Genomic DNA, 23,440 nt, shown 5'->3' with positions numbered 1-23,440 from the left:
GAGGCCTTTACAATACACACAAAGAGTTAACTTGCATACATCACTGAGGCACTGGCCTCCTAAGCCAGAGATTGTGGTTTCGAGTCCGGTCAAGGTTGATTACAGCAGAGCAGAGATGGGACCAAGTCACACATGTGTAAGTCTCAAGTTTCAAGTAAGTCCCAAGTATTTTTTTGTTGGGCAAGTCAAGTCAAGTCAAGTCACAAGCTATGTCAAGTCAAGTCCAAGTCAAGTCACCTTAATATTGTTATTTTACCTGCAGAATCTGATCTTAATAAAGTTCAAAGACAAGATATAAGTAACTGTCAGTAAATTAAAATAATTTGGATTTGCATTGTAAATACTCACGTCCAGTAAAATACATCATGGTATCAAACAAAATTGTAACTAAAATTATTTATTTTTCACTTCTGCCAACAGTGTTTGAAATGTTTAACATTTTCAACATTGAGTCCATAAAACTAAACATCCAACAGACTCCTCTCTGAACACCTCTCTCTCTCTCTCTCTCTCTCTCTCTTTCAAACACAGTTTACATACAACATTAAACTGTTACATTTCTCCTCTCTCTCTCTCTCTCTCTCTCTCTCACACACACACACACACACACACACTCTCACTCTCTCTCTCTCAGAGTATAGAATATAAATATGACGTATTTTGAGTTGTTTCATACTTTTTTGTTATGTACAGTACAGAACAAAAGTTTGGACACACCTTCTCATTCAAAGAGTTTTATTTTCATGACTATGAAAATTGTACATTCACACTGAAGGCATCAAAACTATGAATTAACACATGTGGAATTATATATGGAATTATATACATAACAAAAAAGTGTGAAACAACCGAAAATATGTAATATTCTTGGTTCTTCAAAGTAGCCACTTTTTGTTTTGATTACTGCTTTGCACACTCTCGGCATTCTCTTGATGAGCTTCAAGAGCTAGTCACCTGAAATGGTCTTCAAACAGTCTTGAAGGAGTTCCCCGAGAGATGCTTAGCACTTGTTGGCCCTTTTGCCTTCTGTCTGCGGTCCAGCTTACCCCTAAACCATCTCGATTGGGTTCAGATCCGGTGACTGTGGAGGCCAGGTCATCTGGAGCAGCACCCCATCACTCTCCTTCTTGCTCAAATAGCCCTTGATGCCTTCAGTGTGACTCTACAATTTTCATAGTCATGAAAATAAAGAAAACTCTTTGAATGAGAAGGTGTGTCCAAATTTTTGGTCTGTACTGCACATAACAAAAAAGTATGAAACAACTGAAAATACGTCATATTTATATTCTGTACTTTATATATATATATATATATATATATATATATATATATATATATATATATATATATATATATATGTATGTAATATGCACTTCTCATGATTGGGTAATCGCGGCAGCTACATTTGTTTTTCTGATTAATTGTTTTGTTCTGTGAGAAAGACAAGGTAACAAAATATTCGGGGCTTATGCCCCCTTAGCCCAGCCCTAGCGCCGCCCCTGGAATGCGTTTTTTTGACGGCCTGCTAGCGGATCATTAGGGGCCGTTGACATCACGTCTTTTGCACGCGCAAGTTCGTTATTTCCAATGTAGGCGCGCGGTATGCGCGCTCATTCATAATGGAAGCAACGCGCTCATGACGCGCTCGCACCGCATCGAGATAAAAACATCTAAACCTTTCAGAATGCCGCAAGCGCACCGCAGGTCATGTGACAATAACTAACCAATCAGCTTCATCCCGTCCCATCAACGTTGAAAGCTCATCTAAGATGAAGGAACAGCTGTTCATAGCTGTATATGGATTGCCATTTTGAAATGAATTTGGTAGCAGAGCTACTGCGAGAGATTTTTAGTGCTGCAAATCCATTTATCCTTTGCTGAAACTTCCGCGTCTTCATTGAGAGAGAGCGTGTCATGGATGCTTAGCAACGACAGACGCCCCAGGAGCACTTCTGCCCGAGCGCTTTGGAAAGAAGGAGAAAGCGGCGCGACTAGCGTTTTCCACGCGTTTTTAAGCGCGAACTATTGAAGACAAAAGCGATGACCCTCGGTACCTCTCAGGCTGACATGTTGATGTGATGTGATATCTGATTTAAGTGGGCGTGGTGTGTGTAAGGTAGAGAGGGTATGACTGATGATAGTGTCCTGATCCAGTCACGACGCTATTCTCAGCCTGCGCTCCAGCTGAGTAATCAACTTTATTCAAAAAAATTATTTATATATTTTATATTCAAACTGAAAACATGACGTGATTAACACTCAAGTCATTCAAGTCATCGTGTCTCAAGTCAAGTCAAGTCCCGAGTCTTTAACTTCCAAGTCCGAGCCAAGTCTCAAGTCCCCATGTCTGCAGCAGAGTGGCGCCAGCGGAAGCTTGCTGGGCCCATAACCCAGAGGTCTATGGATCGAAACCATCCTCTGCTAAGGCATTTTAAATCTCAATCTTATTCAGGAGGCCTTTACAATAAACACGAACAGTTAACCTCTAGACACTCCTGAGGCACTCCTAAGCCAGAGATTGTGGTTTCAAGTCCGATCAAGGTTGGCTACAGCAGAGTGGCGCAGCGGAAGCGTGCTGGGCCCATAACCCAGAGGTCGATGGATCGAAACCATCCTCTGCTAAGGCATTTTAAATCTCAATCTTATTCAGGAGGCCTTTACAATACACAAAAAGAGTTAACTTCTTTACACTCCTGAGGCACTGGCCTCCTAAGCCAGAGATTGTAGTTTCGAGTCCGGTCAAGGTTGATTACAGCAGAGCGGTCCAGCGGAAGCGTGCTGGGCCCATAACCCAGAGGTTGATGGATCGAATCCATCCTCTGCTAAGGCATTTTAAATCTCAATCTTTTTCAGGAGGCCTTTACAATACACACAAAGGGTCTCATTCATGAAACACGAGCAGAACTATTTTTGTGTAAATCGTGTGAAAAGTGGTTCAGGCGTAAATTTTAATAAATAATAAATAATAAATCTTGAATTTCTGCAGCTGAGAAATTTTTCTTTTTCAGTCGCTTTTGAGAAGACATGTTGAAATCCTTCGTTTGGTGTCATAATATGATGCCCATATGTAGTTGTCAGTCGGCTTTAATGGGCTGGATTTATGGTAATTGAGAATGAGCGTGCACGCGCGTCCCATTGACGACTGATTGGAATTCATTACCACACACACATTTCACTATCACATCTGACGTTTACGAAGTATTTGTGAATCAGGAGAAGAGTTTTCGGGAAGGTCTCTTTATGCGCAAATCACTCACAAATTTACTCTTATATTTACGAATGTTTCATGAATGCGACCCAAAGAGTTAACTTCTTTACTCCCCTGAGGCACTGGCCTCTGAAGCCAGAGATTGTGGTTTCGAGTCCGGTCAAGGTTGATTACAGCAGAGTGGCGCAGCGGAAGCGTGCTGGGCCCATAACCCAGAGGTCGATGGATCGAAACCATCCTCTGCTAAGGCATTTTACATCTCAATCTTATTCAGGAGGCCTTTACAATACACACAAAGAGTTAACTTCTTTACACTCCTGAGGCACTGGCCTCCTAAGCCAGAGATTGTAATTTCGAGTCCGGTCAAGGTTGATTACAGCAGAGCGGTCCAGCGGAAGCATGCTGGGCCCATAACCCAGAGGTCGATGGATAGAATCCATCCTCTGTTAAGGGATTTTAAATCTCAATCTTTTTCAGGAGGCCTTTTCTATACACACAAAGAGTTAACTTCTATAAACCCCTGAGGCACTGGCCTCCTACGCCAGAGATTGTGGTTTCGAGTCCAGTCAAGGTTGATTACAGCAGAGTGGTGCAGCGGAAGCGTGCTGGGCCCATAAACCAGAGGTCGATGGATCGAAACCATCCTCTGCTAAGGCATTTTAAATCTCAATCTTATTCAGGAGGCCTTTACAATACACACAAACAGTTAACCTCTAGACACTCCTGAGGCTCTGGCCTCCTAAGCCAGAGATTGTGGTTTCGAGTCCGGTCAAGGTTGGCTACAGCAGAGTGGCGCAGCGGAAGCGTGCTGGGCTCATAACCCAGAGGTCGATGGATCGAAACCATCCTTTGCTAAGGCATTTTAAATCTCAATCTTATACAGGAGGCCTTTCAATACACACAAAGAGTTCACTTAAATACATCACTGAGGCACTGGCCTCCTAAGCCAGAGATTGTGGTTTCGAGTCCCATCTGGGGTGAATACAGCAGAGTGGAGCAGCGGAAGCGTGCTGGGCCCAGAGGTCGATGGATCGAAATCATCCTCTGCTAAGGCATTTTAAATCTCAATCTTATTCAGGAGGCCTTTACAATACACACAAAGGGTCTCATTCATGAAACACGAGCAGAACTATTTTTGTGTAAATCGTGTGTAAAGTGGTTCTGGCGTAAAGTTTCGGATTCATTAAAATGTTCGTATTTTCCAAATGTAAGTTGGTACGAAAGAAATCTACACCTGTTCCCAGCCACGCGTAAATAGTGCGTTTAACATCTGAACGTTTTGCTCATTAATACGGCTGCATTTTAATTCACCTTAATCGGGTACATATTTACACAGCATTTTGAAAAAACTATTATATATAGTAATTACATACGGTTTTTCTTTTTACTTTTATTATGAGAACCAGTAATAGGATCTGTAATATGCTGCCAAGCTTCCTTTTTTAGGACCTGATACGCCACTATGTACGCTTGAAAATAAAATGTGGCATTTTGAATGAACTTATGATAATAAAACTTGAATTTCTGCAGCTGAGAAATATTTCTTTTTCAGTCGCTTTTGAGAAGACATGTTGAAATCCTTCGTTTAGTGTCATAATATGATGCCCATATATAGTTGTCAGTCGGATTTAATGGGCGGGATTTATGGTAATTGAGAATGAGCGTGCACGCGCGTCCCATTTACGAATGATTGGAATTAATTAACACACACACACATTTCACTATCACATCTGACGTTTACGAAGTATTTGTGAATCAGGAGAAGAGTTTTCGGGAAGGTCTCTTTACGCGCAAATCACTCACAAATTTACTCTTATATTTACGAATGTTTCATGAATGATACCCAAAGAGTTAACTTCTTTACTGCCCTGAGTCACTGGCCTCTTAAGCCAGAGATTGTGGTTTCGATTCCGGTCAAGGTTGATTACAGCAGAGTGGCGTGTGCCCAAGAGTGCTGGGCCCATAACTCAGAGTTCGATGGATCGAAACCATCCTCTGCTGAGCCTTTTTTAAATCTCAGGAGGCCTTTACAATACACACAAAGAGTTAACTTCTAGACACTCCTGAGGCACTGTCCTCCTAAGCCAGAGATTGTGGTTTCAAATCCGACCGGGGTGATTACAGCAGAATGGCCCAGCGGAAGCGTGCTGGGCCCATAACCCAGAGGTCGATGGATCAAAACCATCCTCTCCTAAGGCATTTTTAATCTCAATCTTATTCAGGAGGCCTTTACAATACACACAAAGAGTTAACTTGCATACATCACTGAGGCACTGTCCTCCTAAGCCAGAGATTGTGGTTTCGAGTCCGGTCAAGGTTGATTACAGCAACTGATCTTCACTGGTGTTACCCATAAGGAAGGTGACACCAGTGACAGTAACACCAGTGACAATTTTCATGAAAACTGCATTTTACAAAATGGCTGCTGCAAGGTATCAAACCACATGTTGTCAATCATGGTGTACTCACTAAATTAAGTAGTTTAATCCATTTGTATTCTAGTTTTTTACAATGCCCAAACAATAAAAGAGGTCATACCAGTGACTTCAACTAAAAGCTTCATATGAAATCATGAGATAAATGAGAAGATTTCTGATAATTGAAAAGAGACAGTGGACTTACCATGGGCTTCTCTTCATAGATCTCCAGAAAATTGGAAGAAGAAAGTCGAGTGATGTCATCAGCGTGATTGTTATTTCAAAATAAGAGCTTTTTTGTTAAACGGTAACACCAGTGACAGGGGACCACTACTTTCATTATATATTTTATAATATTTATTTAGCATTTTGTTTTTTAATGTAATTTACATCATATATTTTATAGTTATGGACACATGGTTGTATTTTAAATGGAAGAAAACACTGTTTTTGACCTCAAAATAAAGCATTTTCCCTCTGTACATGACTGTGGGGACGAGCACTTCTGTGGTGCTTGGAATTCTTATTAATTAATAAAAATCAAATATTACCACATTGATGGCTCAAGAAAGTGTAATTGTTCAAATAACATATTGTTTCATTTTTAAATATAAAAAAATTGTAAACCTAAAGTGTTTTTCAAGTGTAATATTTCTGTAAAGGCTAGGGACAGAAAAATGGACATTTCCGTAGAATGACCCATCTATAGAGCGTTGATATTAAGATTCACCATGGCAACAGCTCTCGCCAAAAAGCCGTCTGCATACTTCAGACTTGATACAAATGTTATTCTTATTAGTGTTATAATATCACAGGTGAAAACTGGCAGAACGTTAGATTTATGAACTAATAGCTAATCATTTTACGGTATCTCATGGGCAAATATATATATATATATATATATATATATATATATAATATTAATATGTTAAGTGCATTTTTCTTATTCTACAAATGATCTGCCAATTTTGTAAGAATACGACAGTGGCTATTTACACTAAGTGGAATTAACATACTTTCTTAGCAATATATCCTAAAGTAGGCTAAGTGCAAGTAGCTCTAGATGTCATTTACAGAAAAAATGTACAGTGACAATCGTGATCTATTCTATTTACCATGTAACAGTAGCAGTTCTTTACAACAGGCTAAGTATAAATAATAATTAGAGGCTAGTTATACTTTATACTGGCAGATACATTTGCACCTTAACAGGATACAATAATAACAGATTATAAATGATTATATTTATTACAATTATAAATAGTTGTACCATTATTGAACACTCGTTAGGCACTTTATTTCCACTTTTAGAACATTTTGTTCATTTTTATTGAAAATAAATTCTAATGTGACATGTGATGGGAAAAGTGAGAAAAACGAGCTCGGCAAACTATACTAACTGACTGAGTATAAGTTAGCTCTCTTTCAGAAATGGGCTTGACTTACCCTGCTTTCTCAGGTTTGACAAACCTCCCATTCTGAAACAGAAAACCTAGAGTTTCCCCTCATTTCAGGGTTAACATACTCAGTTTTCACTTAACCTCCTTTGTGAAACGGGCCCCAGGTAAGTTACACTGGTTTGCTGCGTCCTTTGTTTGATTACAACTTTAAATGCAGGTACTGGTTCGGAGCTTGAATAATGTAATGATACATATGAAAAACTACAAAATACATGAACACACATATAGCAGTTAAAATACTTACTGATATCTTACAAAGGTGCCATTTTAGTCTTATCTTGACCATGGTGATCATATGTAGACAGGTTTGCAACCGGTTTTTATCTATCCAACAGTACATTAATAGGCAACTTTAAATTGAATAACATTGAACACATTGTGATGGCTAAGGCCACACAGGGTAACATCACCTCAGTTCTAAACATTTGATTACGGTTTCATTTCACCTCCTTAGTTTGTTGCACTTATTATTTACAGTCATCTAAACTATGATATTTAAATAAGGAACACAATACAGTTTTGATTTGGTTTATCTTGCTTTACCTTTACATTGATTCACAGGGAGTGTACTAATCCCATGTTTCTCTGTGTTGAGCTACCTGGACCTGCTGGGGGCGGTCCCTTCCTGGTCGGGCAAAAGGAGAGGTTGAGGAGACTTATATCTGGGAGCCAGCTCATTAGGCCAAACTATGTCTCACCATGTGCCAGTGGGATTTTGTCCTTAGTTAGCTCTCAAGTTCCCAAGTGTTAATTTTGTTTACCCCTTCTATGTTATTTGGTTTTGTCAAGCTGTTAAACAAGCTTTCTTCTGTGTCTTTGGGGCAGGTCAGTTTTTTTGTTTGGTTAACTTTGCGTTATGAGTTGATGTATTTGAGCTCATATACAGTTATTTTTGTTGACCTCTTTTTAGGCCTAGTTGTTAATTTTTCACTGTCTTGGTCCCTGACAAACATATTTAGAAGTATACTGCAACATACACAGTAGTGCAGAAGTAATATTAATGTAAAAACATCCTGTCAAATTATTTTTCAGAATAATACTGTACATATCTTTACTTTTACTCTCAATACCTTATGTATATTAGAGTATGCAAGATAATACTTCTACTAAAAGGATAGTTCAGCGAAAAATGACAATTCATGATAATTTCGTGATCCTTTGCTCACCCTTAAGTTGTTCCAGGTTTGGAATTTTTCATTTTTGTGTAAACTATCCCTTCAGCTAAGATTTTAAACATGACTAGTAGATTTCACCCAACATGGTATTGGTAGTTACTAAAAGTAGTTTACTTACAGTAAGTGAGTAAATTTCTCTTTTCCTTCTTTCCCTAAATCAGACTGGACCCCTGTGCAGGTAAAAGCTGAATGTGCCAGCGCTGGACAGGTTTTTAATGGTTTTGGGCTGAGCAGGGAGACCCTGACAGCGCTGCTGGATCTTCTGAGAAGTGTACGCCAACAATGATGGGTGCTTCAATCCAGACCCTGGTGTTTCTCTTCTGTCTGCTAGTGGTATATCATAAAGATGGTCTCCAGAGTGTTTGACATGCCTCATTCCACTGTCAATGCATTGTCCTCTGAGTCTCTGATTCACCAAGAGATTGACCTCCTGAAGACCCCAGAACACATGGAGGCAGCGCTGGCCTCAAACTGTATACAACTTGCAACACAAAAATAAACTACAGAAATTAGGTTGTTTCATTGATATTATGATATTTAAAAAAAGATACTGAAAAAACTGTAATGTACCCATTTTTTCCCCAATGATTTCTCTTGGCTAATGAAGAATGTATTTGTTAAGCATTCTCTCAAGAAGAGAAATCTTGTGCTCCTCCCTCTCTCTCTCTCTCTCTCTCTCTCTCTCTCTCTCTCTCTCTCAAACATCTCTAGTTTGATGTCCTCCCTGAGCAGCTCCACTCGCTGATTGGAAAGTAGTCCGATAACCTGTGACCTAAATTAATTCAGAACAGAAGGCTCTCGTTGACATCTTAGAGGAGAAATCAGGGCTGCTGGGGTGATGTTGTTTGGGATGATTATTGGGAATTTCAGCACCACTGTAAAGTCATAACTGATTTTTCCAATGTTGTTAATTACTCAGTGAATGACGCCATGCTCATGGAAAATATAGAAAAAGCTCAAGTAAAAAAAAGCTTTTCATCTGCATTATTATGTTGCAGCGTCTGTATTTTATACACAAGAGGGCGCCAAAGGCCATTCCTGCTCATATTGATCTAATGATTTGAAGCAGCTCGACTGCTTTTTATTCACAAATATTACAGTTGAAGCTTCTCTAATTTCATGTTCAGCGCGGAAGAAAAATCACAGAAAACAAATGATCTTAGTCATGTAAATAGTGCAATGACCACATTCAATCAGAGGATTTTTAGGGGCTAAGTTAACAAGGTCTGGGTGTGTCTATGGGATGAACTGTTGTGGGGAGTCTGGCCTCCTCTGTGTTCCCAGACCCTACAATGGTGGGAACTTTAAGAGGGTAGCTCTGAAGTTGGCTGCTATTTTTAAACATTACATCCACAATTGGTCAAGGCCTACTCCACAGAGACCTGCCACTAGCAGTCTCCGGGAAGCCACAAAATTCAACCCTGGACAACTCTCTAGATGTGATGGAAAACATCTGTTCTAAGCTGCACACAGGCTCTCTTTTTCAATTAATTATTATTATTTATTTCTTTTACTTTTCTGCTAAATGATGTTTATAGAAACTACAATTAGATAGAAATGATCAAGTTGTGGAATTCAATTTGGCAAATATATGTGCTCTGCAGGACCCTGAACCAACATCAAGAATGCCTTGTAAACTGCAAGTGCAAATTGAATTCCTGGGTTTTCATTGAATTTGTATTAAGGTGACAAATATATGCACTATTGGTCAGTGGTAAAATAGCAAAACAAAAAATGTAATGAAATTCATGGATGCAATTTTCATTAAGAATTATCAATACCAAATAGATCCAAAATAATTCCCCAAAATGAAAAGATGTGCAGCTAACTTTCCATTTAAATGTAAAATCTGGGTATATTGCCCAATCTGGGTATACTGCATCAAACGGCTCCTAGAGTACATTAACACTGAGAAATGTGCAATGTTTAGTACTGATTTACAACCAAAAATAAATTCTGAACTCAAATTCTGATACATTCATCTTACTTCACAACACTATCAAGTCACCAAACCACACTGATTATCCAAAGTCATTTATTTATTGCTTTAATTTAAAAAGAAAATGATTACTTGTCATTTGTTACACTTAGTAGTTAATGAAACACTTCCACGTTATCTGTCTTTCAGAACAGGTTTAGGCACACAACAATGCATACAACAATTATTTTCCTCTCTTTGAATTTAAACTCTTGACATTGAAGAGAAGGTGGTCAATCTAGAGCTTACCTTATCATGAAAGGTGGGCACTAGTATGCACAATTCTAGATCATAAAGTAATTCAGCTTCCACAATGATAATCCACTCCCCTAAACTCTTGTTATGCTTTTACCATAAAACAAAAAACACAAACTCAACAAAAAGCATTGTAGAACTGAAGCAGAGAAGTTATTTTTGTGGGCACTGTCTTCAACAGATCAGGAGGACACAAATTCATTAAACACGACTTAAAAAAAAAAGAATCCACAACCTTGGTAAACAACATATACTTAAGCAAAGTGTATTGTGTGCCTTCAGTCCAGAGTATGCATGAGGAAAAAAATAAAATAAAAAATAAAACTCCATGCTGTGGGTCAAATCCTAAACCACTGCTTTTATTATTAGCAGATTTGATCCAAAAATAAAATGATGCAGCTCACATTCCAGTGGCAAAAAAAGCATATAGATTTTGGCAAAATACAGCTATATGACAACATACCACCTACTATTATTAGCCTCCTTCCATACAAGGTCCAGGCATATTTTACAGCTCATGTACATGCAGCTTTAAGTAAAGGGACTGACTGAAGCAGACTTAGCAAAGATCGTACCAGCGTTTATTAGCATCATTCTTTTTTTTTTTCTGTAAGGCCTTCTGAATCAAGCATTCCCCAGCTGTCTTGACTGTTGGTCTAGGTCAACCCAGACGTGACAATCAAGTCTTCCTGATGTATGGAGGCATTTCCACATCAGCATAATTGCCTTGGAGATCTTTTTAGTGGAGATTTTTACTTCATTGAAAATTCCATCATAAACGCAGGGCCGTGGTCAGTATTTGGGTCCAATGAATAAAATTATGCTCTGCATGAATATTTACGAACAATGCCGGTATAGTACATTGCATTTCAGTGAAAAGTGTTTTTTATGATAATACCCTGATTTAATGTAAAGAATAAAGCAAACATTTATAAACATGAAAAAGCAGGATTCAAAATGATATTGTTTGGCATTTACCATGAAACTGGAAAGAATCATTATTATTTGGCTTATAAATAACTAAGTGTCTGCACTATAACATACATAGGATAATGTCTTTCTCCTGGGAAGGAACAGCTAAATAGCACAAGGTTTTGGATTGTAAAAATGCCTTATCATTTGGCAAAAGTCAGAAGGGATTTTATTTTATTCAATAAATGCGCTAGAAACACAAGATGAGAATAGAACAAAAAAATAAACAAACCAACCAACCAACAAGTCTTTTCTGACCACCACCCTAGTGAAAAAGTGCAATATTTAATTTTGTAGCTTTTCAGCATTCAACAAAACCCTATCAGCATCTCTATTTACAAAATTTCTCCCAGCAAGAGGCTCACACAAAACTCAATGGTTTCAAACACATGGCTATCGCTGAGCAGAGTGAGGTTTTCAGCCAATGCCAGCCTCAAAGCATTTGGCTGTAATCATAACGGTTATTATTATTATCATTTCAATTAAATACTAGTTCTCATGAGTCCCACAAACTGGGAAGAGAGAATGATGCACTTTCACCTCACTGTTAAAAACAGGTAGGCATTAAATTATTTAGGTGCCAAAAAACCTGCTGCTTTGACTATATAGAATCAAAAATGACAATGACAGGATCAATGCAATTGCACGATTGTTGCAAGGGTGAGGGAGGGTAAAGAATCTAATAGATGACACCACTCAGTAGGCCGAGCTGATCCGCTGCTTACGGTGATGGAACGGACACTTCCAGAAGACGGTTGTTTTTACGCTTGCAGGCGACACCGTTGCCGTTCTTTGGTGTTCCCTGGATGAATTTTACACACACTTTGTCCTGCTTGAACTGCACTAAGAACCTGAAATGGAGAGAGTTAGTTAAGCTACAAGAGTGATACTGAAAAATCAATATGCAATACATATTGGACACTTACTCGTCTGAAATATCGACTTTTAACTGTTTTTTGTCAGCTGAAGTAGCACCAATGCAATGAAGTTTGGTGATAATCTCAATCAGTCGATCACTGCTCAGCAAGAAGTCCCCTTTGGCTGCAGACGTAGATCCCTAAAGAGAGAGCACGGTCAGTAGTAGTCCTAACTCACATGGTGCCCAACTGGAGATGAGTTATCATATGTCATACCTCTTTGATCTTGAGGGCGAAAAAGCCATCATTCTGTGTGCTGACAGAAACACTGCTGAGGTCCGGCAGGGGAACGCTGGCCTTCACCTGGCCCGTCTTCAGATCGGCTAGAAACAAGCTCTTCTTGGTCAGGAGGAAAACTCTTGGAGCTCCCTAAAAATGAATAAGACTAAGATTAGGCTGTACCTTACGATGTGAATGTAGAGATGTTTTACTTTTGTATGATCAATCAAAATCTGCAAGTTTAGTTGTTCATGCTGTCTACCGCAGAGTCTGAGCTAGTACTTGCATTTTTTCAATATTACTTGCTGGTTTTGGGAATAGAATGACAAAAACTCCATTCACTAGCCTCTTCATTACATTTACATTTATTTATTAGCTGACGCTTTTATCCAAAGCGACTTACAATTGCTATACATGTCAGAGGTCGCACGCCTCTGGGGCAACTAGGGGTTAAGTGTCTTGCTCAGGGACACATTGGCGTCTCACAGTGGATTCGAACCCGGGTCTCTCACACCAAAGGCATGTGTCTTATCCACTGCGCCATCAACACCCCCAACCTCTTCTTTGTAATGTCCATTCTACTGGAGTCAACTGTACTCACCTTGCCATTGGCACGGTTGATTTTGCTGACCATGTCTGCAAGCAGAACTTTATCCTCAACAAAGCTGTTCAGCTTCTGGTACTTTGGGTTTTTTGTTATCTCCACATAGTCTCCTTTGAAAGGTTGCCCCACACTGTGAAGCAGAGGATGTATGTTATGGCAAACGTATATGAAGGAAATGCTTAGGAATATTAGGTCAACAACTTCTTTCCCTACCTGCTAGGATACAAGGCCTTCTTATCTTTAAAGAGCTCACTAGCCGCAAGCTTCTCCTTGTAGGTAGCCTTCTTCTCTTCTGTGAACTGGCTGCGGTATTTCTTACACTAATTGAAGGACACCGTAAGGATGGATTCATTTAAAATCACACATGACAAACGTCTTTACATTTCATTTTACATAGATCTGTCTAAAGACACAAACCCTCCACAGATGGAAAATTCTCCTGAGCTCTTGATGTGTCCTGTCCAGGAAACCGTAGGGGCGAGCTGGCCAGCTCTTATCAACTGGTGACATGGAAGGCATCGTCTTCTTCAAGCCCAGGAAGTACTTCTGCATCTGTAGACAAATACTCATATCAGTCTCTTATGGGAGAAATTTTTTTTTTTTAACCAAATCACATACCCTGCCTTTAATTTGTACTTGTTGTCTACATGGACTTAGCAGTGGAAAATGCATCTTCCTGATGTGTCATTAGCTTGGTATAGTTGCTTAAGGCTAAAGATATTTGAGATGAAAGTAAAAATGGTGAAGCAGGAGCACTAAGCAAACAATGCTCTTCATCAAATGGACTTGCCTGATGCTGCAAAGCTTGTGGTAATTCATAAAGTAAACAGTGACCCACAAATAAGTTAAGACTACTTTTCTGGATAACTAGGTAACAAGCAAAAATGAGTCTGTAACTCAGCTACTGAAGTGACTTACAATTCTCTGGATGGTGAAGGCATAGATTTTCTTGCCAGCATCAGCTCTGAAGAACTTCCTGTATTCCCGACGGACCTGTGGAAAAGTGGGTTGAATTAGTCACTTGTTTGTGTTTAAAGCCTTTTGCGATGACAGCAGGAATGGGACAGGACAGTGTCAGGACAGAGAAGTGGTTTGTGACAAACGGGGTCTTAACACCTAAAGAGCAGCACACTGAAAAGCAAAGACAAAAAAGAATGGATGCTGTGATCCAAACAGTGAGAGATCCACAGTCATACAGTACAAAGTTATCTTTACAGAACCAGTCAAAACAGGTTCAAGAAGTCAACCCTACAAGAAGAAGAAGAAGAAAAAAAAAGAAACAGTAAGAACAGCAAAAAACACTTAAAAAACAACAACAGTGGAGACAAAACAAAGGCCGTTAATATTTGTAAAAGCCAATAGGATGTTAGGAGCCGCATGCAGGCAGTATACAGGACAGGCACACACAAACAGTTAGGCTGTCCTAGGGTTGGGCTACTAGAGACAAGTTTTAGTCATTGATAAATTCATGCAATTCTGCTCTGTAATGCAAATGTTATTTCACAAGGCAGACTTTTGGGATAATGACTGGCTTATCCTGTAGCTCATTTCGCAAGAGGCAGCTCTCTTAAATCAAGTACTGAATACAAATACCAGGTGAGTCAATTTGGATTATTATTATTATTTTAACAGTACATTACTTTAGATGGTTTTAAATTCGAAAAAAAAAAAACAAGGTTTAAAACCAGCTAAACATCATATGATATCATACATAAATTGTATTTATTATTATTTTAATGCATCCATTAACAATTGTTATTTTTAAGAACCAGAATATTTAATGATCTTGGACAACCTGGATCTACCGTTTGATGAAGGAAAAAAAAAATGTTTTCTAGATCTGGAAAAGTCATGGCAATGAATAAAAGCTATGTATTCTTTTAATTAAAATGTTAAACTTTAAAACTAAAATAATTAAGAATTTTTTATATAAGATTTAGGCAAGGTCTATAATATTTTATCAGACAAAAATTGCTATTTGTGAGTAAAACAAATAAAATATATAGCATAAAATAATAAATAAAAAAATTAATTGGGATTAGGACATTTAAATATTGTTTTATAATTATAATTGACCAATCAGAACCAATGACTAGAATTATTAGTTTTATAATTTACAAATACAATCTCAAAAAAGGACCCATACATATACACTGATGTGCACAGGACCCTAAAACACCCAAAACACCCACTGACCTTAGAACAGCCCATGCTAAACAGACATATCATCAGGCAGCCTGTGCACTTTCATGCTAACAGCTATTTAGCCCAGTGCCAGTGTTTAGGAATACAGAAGGTAAAGCATCTGCCTCTAAACTCTGCAGAGGAAGCTCTTCTAAAGCTGTGGATTATGAGAACAGATTTGATTCTGCTTCATGGAGACACATCCAGTATCTAAAGCCTTGTGGCGTGGCATTTTGCCCACGCTTATGACAACACTAGTGTGCGTCACTGCCTTGGATGCTAATGGACCTGTGAAACTGAACTCTGGGCTTAGATCATATTGTTAGTTCATAGCAGAGCAGCTGGTTATGCAACACAGAGGTTGGTTAATGTGCATGCGTCCTACTCATTTTCGAATGACTCGAACGCCTGGCAAATGGTATGAAGATACCTTTAGTCCCAACCAGTAGGCCCAAATGACAGCGACCGAGTGCTTACGCCTGGCTTCCTCCTTCAAGCGTTTCAGTTCTCTACGTGCCTGTGAAAGAGCGAGGAAGAACGGGATGAATGCAGAAAGGAGGAAAATATATGTAAAATCAGAGCGAGGAGGTGGTGCATAACACCATGTACAGAGACAGGCACACATCACTCAACACTGCACACCACTGCCGGCCGGTAAAGAAATTCTGTGTGTGCTGTTGGTTAAGACAGATGGACATTGTTGAGGTTTTCCTGTGGAGAGCATGTTGCTTTTCAGGGGGTTAACAAAACACGAGCAAAAACAAGGGAAAAAGAGCAATACAAAAAAAAGGAAGAGTACAACTGCTCTCTTAAAGGCGCACACACCACACAAACACATACTAAAACAAGCCACATCAGCCAAAGGCCACTCAAATGGGGTGGGAGGAAACAGCAGTGCAATCCCAACATGCAGAAAGAAGTTCACATGGGCTTGTGGATGGAATGAGATGACTTTTCTCATCTAGAAGATAAAATCTACACCAGGGATACTCAACGCCCAGCCCACAGGCAAAATCAAGCCTCCCATGATGTTACTCAAGCAACCAGAACACTCATGTTATAATGAACGAAGATGGTGACACTTCAGGCAAATACACTGATTATACAGCAATGTAGTCACAGCACTCGATTCAGACAGGTCTAAAAAAAATTTTTTTTTTAAATCTCTCTCTCTCTCTATATATATATATATAAACCATGCATCTATTTTATACATAAAACTTAGTCTTCTGTAAAAACTAATAAAAACCTTGCTACAAGCTTTGCATATCCATGATCTATGCCCTTCCTGGATAAGACCAAACACAAGTGATGCCAGGCTGCTGTGTGGGACTCGGCCTGCAGGGTGCATGTCTGGATGAGCTTTAATCCATCAGCAGTCAGCGGAAAGAGGCTTAAAAGATTGCATCTGGTTCTACCCCCCAACACAACACACGCTGATCCTGTTCTCCCTGTTCTCATCCCTCTGCCCCAATCATTGAATTTTTTTTTACCAATTGCCTTCAAAACAGTGCAAGTATGATTCATGCTGTGGGGTCCTGGATATGTTTGCTTGCACGATGGATGGGATGAGCTCAGGAAAGACTGGTCATGATCCACGTCAGGTACATATTGAGGTGTGAGATGGGTTAAAAGGAGGATGGGATGCCTCACGAGGATGGGATTTACTGGTGTATACCTTAGTTCCTTGCCAGCAGGCCCATATGACAGACACGGCCTGTTTACTGCGAGCTTCATGTTTTAAGCGCCGCAGTTCTTTCCGAGCCTGTTCAGTGTGGCATTTTTTTTTTTTTTTTAAGAAAACGAAGAGGAGAGTGAAAGGGTATTAAAAACAATTGTCTTAAAGGAAGACACAATGGAAACATGCCAAAAGTACTGTTCTTGTTTAAATAACTTGTGATTCCTAGGGCTTAATACGCCTTGTCAGCCATATTAATGTAACATTCAAACTCCAATACAGTTCAAAATCAAAACTCTTAAATGCTGAATTTTGATGAAATCAAATCAGCTCTGACTGAAACTGAAGTCTTCAAAGCTTATGAAGGTAAAAAAAAAAGAAGCAGACCAAAGTAAAGTCTTGAAACTTTAACACATGCAAGCAGAAACACATCACATTTCCAAAACAATATTTGAATATTGTTAAGAGGTTTATCGAGTAGAAGTTGAAAAAGGGTTAGTTTTAAGAACATAATATTCATACATGCATTCAAACAGATGTTTCACAATCTGCCGCCACCATGTCAGCAAAAGAACAGTATGTTAGTATTTTCTGATTATTTCTGAAAAGATGCTACCTAAAAGATGACAAAACAGTCACACACACACAAAAGGGATGTCATTCACAGCTCTGGTGAGGCGGGATGGGAGAGGACTACGTTTGGCAGGCTCATTAAATACCTTAGTTCCAAGCCAAGCTGCCCAAATGACAGACACGGCGTGTTTATTCTGTGCCTCCTCCTTAAGACGCCGCAGTTCCCAGCGAGCCTGCGGATGTTAGCCAAGGAGGGTGACGTGGGAGCAGAGACAGGACGGCAAAGGTTAAAGTCCCAAACATGACAAGAAGAGAGTGACTGAAAAGAGTAAGTCGCGTCAAAAGCAGAAGTAAAACTAGGACTAGAGAAAAGACAAAGCAAAAGCAGTGGAGAAGCTCTCATCATTCACCCACATTTCAACATTTCACCTCCTTATTCAAGGAAAAACTGTGTTCAGTACCTGAGTTCCATGCCAGTATGCTGAAATAGTTGAGACGGCCTTTTCACAGCGCTTCTTGTGTTTCAGCTCACGCAGAAGCTTACGGGCCTGTTAAAAGGAGTAGCAGAGTAAGGAAAGTCCCTTTGTTTGCTAAAGGAAATGACATGCAGTGCACCTGAACCCTACCTTCCATCCTCGGATGAATGACTGAAACACTAAGGCAGAGGACCTGATGTTCTGGTACTTCTTTTGTTGCTACAATCAAAAACACCCAGCAATCTTGAGTTTAAAATAGTTCCACTTCTGATCCCAGAAACAATGAATCATATGAAAAACAAGTAATGCTTTTTATGGCAGGTGTAGTGAACCGTGCTCACCGCAAATCTTCGGTACCAGGCGGCCACCACCACCTGGCTCTTCTTCATCAAGAGGAAGTGAGTGCGGCACTTCCAGCCACGGTAGATCTTCTGGATGAGCGTTGCCAAATTCTCTAGGCACTGCCTCCTCTTCTCTTCCAAGGAGAAGAGCTGGAAAACAAAAGTAGAAAGGTTCCGCAGGAAGTTAGATAACATTTCAGTGCGTAGAAGTGAATGATGACTAGACAACATTAGGGATGGGCAGGGGTCAAACATGTTATCAAACTCCAGTGGCTTTGAACAAACATCTGGAGATAGGAAATTATGCAGGAGGTATGGACAAGGATAAGATAAATTCTCCACAGTGCTAGATCGGTGACTGACGCCCAGGTTTCAGTAGAGGGGTTTTATAGGCTCCTCTGGAATTTCTCAGCTGGAGTCTTATTTCCCATGATGGGGGGTGAGTGAAACCATGTGTGTGACTGCCTGTTTGCATTTGTTTCTTTCATGAGGACGATTGCCGCTAATTATACAAGAGAAGCCTGAAGGAACATGACTTCCTGCTTGCAAAGTCTTACAAAACCCTTCAAAGACCATTCATAACACTTGCATTGGCCTTTTGATTGCTCATGATGTTAAATGTTTCTCACAAGGAGAGAGCCGTCTTCTGTATAACTGAATCAAGATCACATTCAATGATCTTTATTGAAGTAACTCACTCACCATTCTTGGGTTTCTGATGAAGATCTTTGAACGTCCATAGGCAAACTCCTCAGCAGGAACCTGCAGATCTGTCAGGAGAACCTCAACACCCTTCCTGATAATAAACAGGCCATTACTTGTCAGTCAGCCATGCCCTTTACAAAAAGGGTAGTTGGTAGGTCCAAAACTTTAGTTGAGACCACAAGTGAAAATTAAAAAAATATATATATATATATTTTTTTTGAGAAACAATTGAGCTGACAAAGGCTCAAAGGGTTTCAATGTTTTATGCAAAGCAACCTCAAGTTATATATTTTGCTAATATACTCATTCTCTGGGAATTAAACTCACAACCTTGACAATGTTAGTGCCACACCAGATCTACACAATCAAGATTGCAAAAAAAAGAAAAAAAAAAAGAATAAAGGTATTTTCAATGTAGTCTCAGACTTTGGTCTGAATACACTCACATCAAAGGCACATCAATGAACAGACAGCAACGAAATAAGATGCATAGTATGATTTAGCACAGAAACATGCACCATGTGAGTGATAACAAACAGCCTCTGAGTGATCTGAATGAATGAAAACATAGTCTAGCCACTGTCTGCATAGAGATGATAATAACATTCCAATGAAAGATAACATAAGACCTGCAACTCAAAATCTCCAAAAACACTTAAGATTCTCCTAACAAACGGTTTAGTGAATTGACTTATTGTGCAAAAGTGACAGTTATGAGGGCCAATTCTGTCTTGGCATGTTTGCCATTAGATAGAAGTAAATTTGAAAAAGGTCTGCTTTTCTGTAGCCAAACGGTGTTAAAGTAAACGTCAAATCTGCATGGCATGAAGGAAGTTTTAAGACAAGAAACAGCATGTTTAAACATCTATGAATGAGTATAAAAAAGGTCATGCAGGTGGAGGTATGAGTTGCTTAATCTCAAATGTGACGACAATGTAATGACATCAGCAGAACAGTATGTTCAGAAACACAGCGTAGCCTAAAGAAGAGTTCTTTAAAAGACAACAAAAAACCACAAGATCATTGGTGGACTAACCTGGCTGGGCCCTTCCAGTGGGGCCAGGTCTGCTTACAGAGCATCTTGTAGCGCTCCAGACAGGGCTCGTATGCCTGGCGGAAAGCATAACCAGCCCTTCGTACACGCACATTCTCCATCAGACCCAGGTAGCGCACCTGGTGACACACTAGCGAGTCTGTAAAAATGTGGGCTGCTTTCTTGTCATTGGGTTTGATGCACCTGAAGAACAAAGACATCAATCAATATTCTCATACAATAGAAATGCTAAAATTATTGGGTAAATATAGAAACAAGTCAAGATAATTTCTTGCCGTTTATTTTATTTTTAAAATACTTGCATAAAATTCATGTTCACAGAGAAAAAAATATTTGCGGATTAATAAAAATTAAAATCTATCTATATAAAATGTTACCTGATATAGTTGGGGTTCTTGGTCAGCAGGTTCTTCATGAGCGTTCCCACTGAGGCTTTGAACTGGAATCCAGCTGTGGGGGGCCGCTTGAGGTTCACTTTAGCTGGGTTCCCCTCAGGAAAGAGAACCTTTATCAGGCCGTGTTTGGCTTTGTACATGGCCTGGGATAGATCCCTGTAGAGGAGGTCATTGTTTTTGTCCACGAATCCCTCCACCCGATACAGCACCTGTGTATACAGAATATAACGTTCAATAACTCTTCTTTAATGAACTGAGATCTTCTCCACAATTTAGCAGAAGACTTTAAAAGGTTAACCACCATGAATCATAAGTGCGACAGCCATTCGTTAACATGCCATTCATTCTTAAATGTAATTCATATACAGCACAGTATCTAAAAGTATTGTGAACATGTGATGCATGGTTTACATGGCATTGTATGTAAAGCTTAAAACACAAAAAAAGAGCTAAGTTTAAGGGATGCTGAAATGGGGGAACTCTGTGTCCTCACCTTGCCAGCGTAGTGCTGGATGCGGAAGCAGTTGTGTGGTAGGCTGTGGTCTGTGAGGAACTTGGAGTTTTTGCTCTGTCTGCTCTCAAAGTGCTGGTGTTCAGCACACACTGTGTTCAACTTGTCCAAGAAAGTCTCATCTGTCACTGTGCCTGGCCTTAAACACTCCTCATCCAACATGGCCAAAATCCCATTCTTGTTCTGAAAACAAAAATTATGGTTATCAGATCAAACACAATAAATTACAAACCATGTGAAACTGGAGATTTGGGGGTTTTAAACCATGTCTCTAAGCTCTGAGTTCACCTGTATGCAGTATATTATATATTAACACAGTTTATTCAAGTACAGTTTAATAGGGTCTATAATAAAGAGAAAATTAGGATTATACGAAAAAAGAACACTCTCTGAAATATTTCTGACAGAACACAACTGTCTCTTATCTGCTGTACTTGTAAAACTACTGTCATATGCAGACTTACATTCTCGATGAGGTCACATATGATGGCGTTGTTGAAATACTCAATGTTGGTCCACTCAATACCCTGTAGACAAAGATAGAGGCAAACCACAGATTTGTTTTCTTTCCATCAGTTTTCTCTTTCTAAAGAAGGATATTCCTAGAACACACTCTTGAGACTGATCCTGTAGCTTCAACAGACACATTTGAGTGATTTAGGAAAGATGTTGACAAGCTTTACTATACTTGAACAGGTAAGCAACCGATATCCAATACCGCATAGGAGTTGCGAATATTACTTAGCTGGCTGAGTGCAATTATTTGATTTAACTGCAATCATGGATTACTATGTTTTTTTTAAAGGTATTATTTTATTTCTTTTCATAATAATAATAATAATAATAATAATAATAATAATGTTATTCTAACAGATATACAATTCCGATTTCCGATATACAATAGTAGGAGTCGCGATTATTACTTAATAGGCTAAGTGCAATGTTTTGATCCTGATTATTATTATTATTTATTATTATTATATTCCTTCTTACAGTAATACTACTACTACTACTACTAATATTATCATTAATAACAACAAAAATAATAGTTATTCTACCTTTACACAGCTTGAAAAGAAAATCATGCTTTTAACTTTTAAGTTAAGTTAGATTTCAATGAAATTACATGCACTGAAGATAGAGGGGAAAAAAACTAATCCCAACCAAACTGCCACGCACATCAATGACCTCTATAATCATTTACAGTTCAGTAATACAGTTCAAACAATGAATACACTGCAGACGGCTGGATATACATGTTGATGTACGTCATGACCGTTTCTGTGATATTTAGGGTCTGGAGTGCAGGCCCATTTATGGCCCATTAGAGAAAGATAGAACTCACTGGATTTAAACAACAAATCAGAGCCAATCAAGGTAATGGATGTAACGAGCTGGAAATTATTTGTGGGCTAATTGGACTGTGTGAAAACTCCTCAAACTAGAAGGTAGATGCATGTGGGAGAAGGGTTAAAAAAAATGGGGAACTTGGAATGTGGACTTGGGCAGCATGGTCCCTAGACCCCTGCGTCCCTCCTCGGTCTCCAGAGCAGTGGTATTTTCCCATGCACTCAACTGGAGTGGAGCCAGAGAGTGGAATATCACAGTGCAGGGGTCACGGCAGCGTCAGGACACATACTAGGAGCTCTGAAAGCAAACAGACCTCCAAGCTCTTCAGGGATGTTTGTGTTTACACTGACTGGAGTGAGGGATTGTTTCCGTCTCCACAATCACAGCGTGGAAGGAGAAGGGTTGATAAAAGGAAGCAAACAATAGACAAAGGCTTTTGGAAGAGTACACTAGCTTGGCGCATACTGAATACTGCACAGAACTCTGTATAACCCCAAGGCTGAAATAATAAAAATGTGCTTTGACAGATGTCAAATAATTCATACAGTAAATGTACTTTTTCTTATTTTAAATTCCATTTATAGCAAGATATTTCTTCATTATGTCTAAATTAATGTGTTCTACATCAGTAAACATGACATTACGTTAACAGTCTGAAAGCACTTTTCTTGCAAGGTAACTTCATTAAAAAACTGTTAAAGGCACAGACATTGAGAGGAGACCATTTCTGGTCGGCCGTCATGTATGGGGCGTTGCTTACCTCACGGACATACTCCTCCTGCTCCTCGCGGAGAGTAAGCTCGATGAAGATTTGCTGGAGCTTCTCATTGCAGTAGTTGATGATGAACTGTTCAAAACTGTTGTCCTGCAGGAACAGAAGGATGAATGAGAACCCACTGATCAAATGACTTCCGTGATAATTACAATGTACACTGCAAACTAAAACAACACACTGCAAACCAGCACAC

The 23,440-nt window shown here is 39.3% G+C and overlaps 1 protein-coding gene across 4 annotated transcripts in view; it reads right to left on the bottom strand.

Moving 5' to 3' along the window:
* Positions 1-10,281: 10,281 nt before the first annotated feature.
* LOC128019533 (unconventional myosin-Ib) overlaps positions 10,282-23,440 on the bottom strand; it is a 66,895-nt gene continuing 53,736 nt past the window's right edge. The window contains exons 14-32 of one of the 4 annotated variants that reach the window (XM_052605574.1): positions 23,233-23,337; positions 21,587-21,649; positions 21,105-21,305; positions 20,594-20,820; positions 20,199-20,399; positions 19,160-19,253; positions 18,458-18,607; positions 18,267-18,335; positions 18,102-18,188; positions 17,787-17,873; positions 17,068-17,154; positions 15,820-15,906; positions 14,124-14,198; positions 13,623-13,757; positions 13,419-13,525; positions 13,203-13,335; positions 12,599-12,751; positions 12,392-12,522; positions 10,282-12,316 (exon numbers count right to left, since the gene is read on the bottom strand). In XM_052605574.1, coding sequence (XP_052461534.1) covers positions 12,187-12,316; positions 12,392-12,522; positions 12,599-12,751; positions 13,203-13,335; positions 13,419-13,525; positions 13,623-13,757; positions 14,124-14,198; positions 15,820-15,906; positions 17,068-17,154; positions 17,787-17,873; positions 18,102-18,188; positions 18,267-18,335; positions 18,458-18,607; positions 19,160-19,253; positions 20,199-20,399; positions 20,594-20,820; positions 21,105-21,305; positions 21,587-21,649; positions 23,233-23,337 — 2,322 coding nt within the window. In that variant the 3' untranslated portion in view covers positions 10,282-12,186. The remainder of the gene's footprint in view (positions 12,317-12,391; positions 12,523-12,598; positions 12,752-13,202; positions 13,336-13,418; positions 13,526-13,622; positions 13,758-14,123; positions 14,199-15,819; positions 15,907-17,067; positions 17,155-17,786; positions 17,874-18,101; positions 18,189-18,266; positions 18,336-18,457; positions 18,608-19,159; positions 19,254-20,198; positions 20,400-20,593; positions 20,821-21,104; positions 21,306-21,586; positions 21,650-23,232; positions 23,338-23,440) is intronic. The other 3 variants (XM_052605575.1, XM_052605576.1, XM_052605577.1) reach the window with 3 other exon arrangements.

Source organism: Carassius gibelio, chromosome A9, assembly GCF_023724105.1.
Source record: "Carassius gibelio isolate Cgi1373 ecotype wild population from Czech Republic chromosome A9, carGib1.2-hapl.c, whole genome shotgun sequence".
In the NCBI taxonomy this organism is placed as follows: Eukaryota; Metazoa; Chordata; class Actinopteri; order Cypriniformes; family Cyprinidae; genus Carassius; species Carassius gibelio.
The sequence above is the reverse complement of the archived record's forward strand: the minus strand, read 5'-3'. Positions and strand labels throughout refer to the sequence as shown.